Genomic DNA, 7,552 nt, shown 5'->3' on the forward strand with positions numbered 1-7,552 from the left:
GGCGCTTTTTTTTCTCGACCAGCACATGCATTAGCAAAAAGAGGCAGGTCGTACTCAGACTCAGAGGTGGGTAGTAACGAGTTACATTTACTACCACTGTTGACAAAAATCTTACCAGAAACACTGACAGGTGCCAAAGTTGGGTCCACGAGGGCCGGAGTCCTGCATGTTTTCAAGATTTCCTTATTCCAACACACCTGAATCAATGATCAGGATCATTATCAGGCTCCTGCAGAGCTTGCTCATGAGCTGATCATTTGACTCAGCTGTGTTGGACGAGGGAAGCCTCAAAAAAATGCAGGACTCTGGCCCCCGAGGACTCGACTTTGACACTTGTGCTGTAGACCGTTTTGCCTTGATCTAGAAGATATTGCGCTTGTATTGCTCCAAAAACACTCACTGACATGCTCTGGTACATTCATTTACATTGTAAGTGTCCAGAAGGATGTCGGACTTGGAAGCGTCAACTGAGGGGGACGGGGCTTTTGTGAAAGGTCAATTGTCAAGCATCAACCGGTCCTCGGTGATAAAAAAGTTGGGGAATACTGAAATACAATATAAAAAATGTTGCTTATCTTGAAGTTTGTATAGTGTTGAAACATCAACTTTGGTACTCATGTGTTACTTGTAGACGTTTTCTTATTACTGTCTGACCCGCCCCCAAAAAATAAAAATGTCCGACAGAATGCAGGGGGAGATTACCGATTAATTCATGGAATAATTGCTAGGATAATTGATTGTAAAAGATTTGCATAATAATATAATAATTTTAGATTTTTAACCAACTGTCATTATCAGTTACAGATAAGGCACACACAATAAAAGCCTATTACCTCATCAGATCCACTATTTGAGGAGCTTTGTCTCTGCTGCTGCTGCTGTTGCTGGAGTTGCTGTTTCCTGAGCATAGCAGATCGTTGGACTGCTAGGATACTTGGATTGGACTTCCAAAACTGCAATTAGTGGAAAAGAAAGACAAACATGTAACAAACCACAGTTAGGCACTATTTGTGTCCAAAAAGGTTCAACAACACAGCAAGACTTGTGCACCACTAACAGCCCTGTCCATGTGAATGGTAAAACCATCGTTAATTAGCTATTAGGGGTGGGAATCGTTTTCAAATCAAATCTAACTTTAAAAAGAAAAAAATGCAACTCAAAGTGTAGTGCAATTAAAACGTCCAAAACACAACATAAAAACAAATCCCGTGCCTCCCTCCCGTTGTGTGAGGTCGAATGAAGCAAGTCCTCTTGAGCTGCCTCGCCACAGTGCGCTGCGAGGGTCAACTTCAAAAGGTAATTGCATTGACGTCAATGTATTAGTTTACTTTTATTGTGGCGCTTGATCCATACGGATCACAGCTCAAAGATGAGCCGTTGCACCACTAATTAAAACATATGTGACCGACTTTGGCAAAAGGGTCCTCGTGTGACAATTTTTTTTTAAATTGAGATATTGATATATTCGAAATCTGCACGTAATTCCCTTCTAAATGATATATAATATATGGACGTAAAAATTGACAGTTACAGCAATTTTAATGTTGGAAGGTTGAGGAGCTGTTAAAATATCAGTGGAAAGTCAATTCCAATTGCAGGTAAGGCCATCGTCCGGGATTTGAACAGACACGGTCACATATGTACTTGCGCCGTGCGACTGCATGAATTTTTTACCACTGTAAAGTTGGCCGCATTTGCAGGTAAATTGGTCATAGTGTCAAACACACACTGTACTAATGCTAGCTTTTTAAATGCTTATTTATCACTTCCGTGTTGCCATGAAAGGAAGGCTTGCAACATATTAAGTATTTTCGGTAACTTTCGGTCTTTGTTGCTTACACGGGTTAGCCATGACACACCATTACCCATAATGATTTGTTTACATCTCAGATGAAACGGATTACCACTACGCACATGTGCGTCACAAACATGGCATCCAGCCACGGGAGAAGCGCCAGACGAGACAGTTTTCGACAGAGAGACAAAGCGCCAAATAATACATAAATACAAATACATAAATAAATGACTCGTCGCTTGTTAATATTAATTGCCAACAATTTTAATCGACCTATCTTGGCAGCCTTGCTCTGGCATAGACCTGTACCTGTATGCCTGCAAACTGTCCTAGCTGCTTTTTTCTTTTTGTTCCGCCTCCCTGATAACCTGTGCTGATGGACTGTGCTTGTGGCGGCAGCATGCAATACTGGGGCAGGGTCTGGTTGGTGCCAGGTGTGTAGTGTGGCCACCCACTTAGTTTAAGACAAACTGAATTTAACTAGTAATCTGACAGAGCGACCGTAATGAACAACAACAACAACAAAAGTTGTGTAGTTTGAGCCAGGCATTAACCGATTCTTCATTTACATCTGCATCAAGATATCAGGACATGCACTTTCTAACTTGCTCCCTTCTTTATTCGCAATGTTGAGCTGTTGACTACTAATATTAGTTAAGTTAGTTAAAATACACTTGTAAAGGAATAACTTATACTCAAAACTCAACATAAGTAACAACCAATACAGAATTAACTTAAAATAACACTGTACCTCAGCACCATCAATGTTTGATTTGTTTGGAGGGTCAATCTTTTGCTTGGATTTTTCTGTTTCTGAATCCGACTGGCTGCCAGAGTCTGAACCACTTCCTGAGTTGCTGCTCCCTGACTGGCTGCTGCTGCTAGAGGAGCTTGAACTGGAACCTGAGCCAGATCCAGATGCTGATCCAGAACCAGATTCATCATCAGAATTGCTGTAAAATTTAAAGGGAAGAAGAAAAATAAAGATTTTTAAAAAAAAATGTCAAACAAGGATAGCTGGTGTTAATCCAATATCGATAGACAGATATTAAATAAAATACTTATATTGTGATATACTTTTCGGCCATATCGCACAGCCCTGACGTCTATGAGGACATGCTTAATCGTGGTGTCCTTGCTTGAGCAAGAAACCGATACCCCGAACTTCTCCCCGGGGGCTTAAGTAGGTCCCTACTTCAGTGTGTGCCACTAAAAAAAAAGTTGTGTGTTTGCTGCATCGATGACTGTTATGGGTTAAAATGCAGAGGAAAAATTTCATGTGCATGTGTATTCACGACAAGAAAAGATTCTTCTTCTTGCGAGTCAACATCATTCATCACACTGTCATCAGTGTTCAAAGTTGAGGATGGATGACCAGTCCTGCACACCTGCGTAGGACATGCAGCACACACTCTGAAAGCACTAAGGGCAAACCTACGAACTGTCATCCGTATAGGAAAAAACATCAATTTCAAAATGAATTAGTTTCTTATCCATCCATCCAATTTCTTAACAGCTTGTCCTCACAAGGGTCCCGGGAAGGCGCTGGAACCTATCCCAGCTAGACTTCGGGCAGTAGGCAGGGTACATCCTGAACTGGTTGCCAGCCAATTGCAGTTGTTCCTTATCTTATCATGAGTGTTAAATATATGACTTACCTTGATTCTCCACTGCTGTTGCTTACACTTTCATCCTCATTGCGTCCTGCCATCCTGAAGTCTAGAATGCAGACTTCCCCCACAGCGCTTCTAATAGTGTGTTTGACGTGGTTAAACTGAAAAGTGACATTAATATTTACGTTACATACATCTTACAAAATGCAAAGAAACTTTGTGCTTTCATCAACAGTCTTGTTTACCACCATATTTTTTCAACTGTCTATAATGACTATTAAAGCTGTAGCTTAAACATAGGATCCACTTATGTTTTCATGGTACCCGCTATACTTTCAATCAAAGCTCGGCTAATTGATTTAATCTTTAGCAGACGGACAATATATGACAATCCTCGATCTCCAAATGCATTTAACAGCTCGAATATGTTCTCCGTGTTAACGTGACGAGAGGGCAAAAGTCGGTTAGTATGAATATTTCAGGTTAAAACAAGTAATGACAGCGATGAGTGTATGTATGTAGCGTTTAGCCACCAAGCGTGGAACCCTATTTGCCCTTACGGACTGGGGCCTATCAGGCCTGCTCAACGACAGCGTGTTTACGTCTCAACTAAAGCCCATATGCGCTCAAAAACAAGCAAACGGTCTAAATAGTTGTATTCAACTAAACGCGTGCAAAGGCGTATAGTCGCCCCACTCCCGTGACTGTTAGAGTTGGGTCGATTTTAGACAGTTAACCATTTGCAAAGAGGAACAGTTTACCTTTAAGCTAACCTGTTAAAACCGGCTAATGCCAGCGTCGGCTATTGGCGGGGGAAGTTATGTATGCAGACATGGCTAACGCGCCAGTCAGACTCTTCAAAACCCAAACGGAGAACCTACAACTAACTTTTGAAATAATTATGGCGCTCATTAACTGTAATACACATACACGGAACTACCAGTGTATACTACTGGTTAATTTAAACATCACTTGTTAAAAGATGACTAAAGTATCTAGAGACTTACAACACAATGACTTCGCCAGAAGGCGTAATTTAATACAAATGTTTCACACAAATATAATATAGGTAGCATTCGTAGTTAACGTTCATTTGGTAAACGTGGGTGACAGTAGGAGTCTAACGTAAATTAAACATGAGGCTAGCACGGAAGCTAACTAAATGACAAAACTTTGCGCTTCCTCCAAATGAGGTTGCCACTGCTTTTGTTTCTTTTGTAATCGTGAGTAGTATCGCGACTGTATCAGAAAATGGGGCACTATGCAAATATCATTTGTAACAATGATCATTGGTGGAATACTTACCATACAAATGTTTAATTAGAAAGCCCACATATACAAATTAGCTAACCCAACTTCGTCCTCTCCATCTTGTTTTCATCCGCCGTTCACTTCTCGCGGTTTTACCACATTAACATGTAACGTAAGAATACGTTCGCAATAAACTATGGAATAAGTTATTCTTGCCTTGTTTTAGATTCGCTGCTCCAATGAAACTGTTGTCAAAGTCCACTTGCCGGGTCCAGACTTTATTCCTTTTATACGAACAACAATTTGTGAGAATAACAGCTACGGATAGCTAACGCTATCTTGCGTTAGCTGGCTAGCTATCTCCCAGTTTGGGAGAGCAGCCCGCAACGACCCAGTTCAGTGGAGCTTTTGGACTGCCGTTTCTTCCACACCTTTGAAAAAAAGAGGAAATCCCTCTTTGTTCCGAGCCGTACGCTAAAGTCCCGTGCTTGCTGTTCAATCCAGACAGTAGAAAAAAAAGCTGGCATTTCACTCCAGGGTCTTACGACAACCGGCCTCCGCCATGACGCCGTAGGGTTCACTTCGCTAGGAAACCCCGGACAGTGACGTAACTACTGTGCACAGCACAACACTGAAACCGGAGCGAGCGTCTGATAGCTGACCTTGACATAATCAGTACAACTTATAACATCACACAGTCAGTATGTGGAAGTTACTCCCATGTGAGAGACACTTGGTATGCTTTGGTTTAGCTATTACAAAAATTCGTTACCTTAACTAAAATAAATTGCACTTTTTCTGAAAGTACCATTGGCATGCTTGTCCCCCTTTTTTTTAAGTTTTCATACTGACGCCTATATATTTTCTATTGATACTGTTTTGTGCTTATTGTACTATTAAATCATTCAAGACCAGCCTTTCTTCTTCTTCTTCTTCTTCTTCTTCTTCTTCTTGCACTCACACAAACACGCACACATACATACAAACATGGTCTCCCAGCCGGGGAAGCAAATCCATGCCAACCTGTATCGTAGGCAAGTGACGGTACCACTCCGCCACCTGGAGCCCGGCGTAAACAGAGAGTCCCTCATATGACAATTCCAAGATGACGTCACAAGTGTAAGAAAGCTCTGTGCTCTGCTCATTGAAAAGCATTGGACTTTGAATCGTTGTAATTTGATTTGTGAGGATTGTTTTGATTTCAAAATGTGATGCGATGTCGTTTGACTACTACAACAATCTGTGTTGTTTGTATGATAGTCACAGGCGAAATGTTCTCACATTTGTATTGTTGCATTTAACCTGCAATAATAATAATAATAATAATAATAATAATAATAATAATAATAATAATGCTCAAAGTTAGAAAGTTGCTCCTCAAATAAAACCATTGATTTGCTAAACTGCTACACAATGGGGGGGGGGGTGCTTTGTAGTCATTACATCCTTTCATTCTCTGAACCGCTTATCCTCACGAGGGTCACGAACTTAATGGCAATTTTCTATTGTCTTTTTCTATTTCTATACATATAGTAACAGAAATCGCATCTTATAATGTGCATCTTTCAGACATGTATGCCTTTAGTTCCCGATTGTATAATAGCTACAAGAGGGCGGTCGATACTGGTAGTTATGTAGTTTTTTCACTAAATACTTAGTCTTAATCAAGTAATTATTTGGAGATCTACATTTTATTCTGGAGAGTAGCACACATTGATTTGTTGCCAAACATTCTGTTGGTTTTTCAAGCCGCGATCTCCAGCCCTCACTGGAGCGGTTCTCAGCCGAGTGTGAAGCTGTTGGGATGAAAATCAGCACCTGCAATTCTGAGATCATGTTCCTCAGTTGGAAAAAGGTGGAGTGCCCTCTCTGGGATCCCGCCCCAAGTGGAGGAGTTCAAGTATCTTGGGGTCTTCTTGTTAAGTGAGGGCAGGATGGAGCGGGAGATCGGCAGGCGGATGGTGCAGTGTCTACTGTGATGCGGACGTATTGGTTTGTCGTGGTAAAGAAAGAGTATAGCTGAAAAAAACTAACAATGACAGATAAGACCTATATATCCCAATATAGCATTTTTACTTAAAATTGCATGAAATTAATAGCAATTTTCTATTCTTCCAATTTCTCATTTTTATTTCCGGATTGTAGAATGGATAGATTTGAAGGAAGGCCTGATATTGGCCCGATACCAATACCTGGGTATCAGTACTGACTCATCCCTACTTTTAGGGCGTAGCCTACCATCTCCTCCAAAAGTGTGGCAAAGGCAAGGTCAATTCCTTTATTTTTGTTGTATATTGAAGTCATTGGAGTTCCAGATCAAAAGATGAATATGAGACAAACGTTCAGAATTACAGCTTTTTATTTCTTGGTGTTTACAGGTGTCCGACAAAAAAATTAGAATATCCTCAAAAAGTTGAATCATTTCCGTAATTCCATTCAAAAAGTCAAACTTTCATAGATTATAGATTCAATCAGGCCCCACAACTTAAGTGATTTCAAGTATTAATTTGTTTATTTCTACATTATCTGGGCTTGCAGCTCATATCCATCCATCCATTTTCTTAACCACTAGTCCTCACAAGGGTCGCGGGGGGCGTTGGAGCCTATCCCAGCTGGCTTCGTGCAGTAGGCGGGGCACACCCTGAACTGGTTGCCAGCCAATCACAGGGCACACAGAGACGAACAACCGTCCACACTCACAATCACACCTATGGACAACTTAAACCCACGCAAGCACGGCAAGAACATGCCGGACTCGATCTCACGTCCTCTGCACTGGGAGGCGGACGTGCTAATCAGCCACCGTGCCGCCCTTACAGCTCATACAACCCACTAAAACAGGATGTCAAAAAATGTGAATAATGTGAAGAAACCACCATGCATACTTCCCAGT

The 7,552-nt window shown here is 41.2% G+C and overlaps 1 protein-coding gene across 2 annotated transcripts in view; it reads right to left on the reverse strand.

Annotated features, from left to right (window-relative positions):
• Window positions 1–5,260, reverse strand: part of chd1 (chromodomain helicase DNA binding protein 1) — a 76,827-nt gene extending 71,567 nt beyond the window's left edge. The window contains exons 1-4 of one of the 2 annotated variants that reach the window (XM_077542979.1): window positions 4,876–5,260; window positions 3,454–3,569; window positions 2,547–2,748; window positions 834–953 (exon numbers count right to left, since the gene is read on the reverse strand). In XM_077542979.1, the coding sequence (XP_077399105.1) occupies window positions 834–953; window positions 2,547–2,748; window positions 3,454–3,506 (375 nt within the window). In that variant the 5' untranslated portion in view covers window positions 3,507–3,569; window positions 4,876–5,260. Of the gene's footprint in view, window positions 1–833; window positions 954–2,546; window positions 2,749–3,453; window positions 3,570–4,713; window positions 4,789–4,875 lie in introns of those variants that run through there. The other variant, XM_077542978.1, reaches the window with a different exon arrangement.
• Window positions 5,261–7,552: the final 2,292 nt, after the last annotated feature.

Source organism: Vanacampus margaritifer, chromosome 14 (genome assembly GCF_051991255.1).
Source record: "Vanacampus margaritifer isolate UIUO_Vmar chromosome 14, RoL_Vmar_1.0, whole genome shotgun sequence".
NCBI lineage: Eukaryota > Metazoa > Chordata > Actinopteri > Syngnathiformes > Syngnathidae > Vanacampus > Vanacampus margaritifer.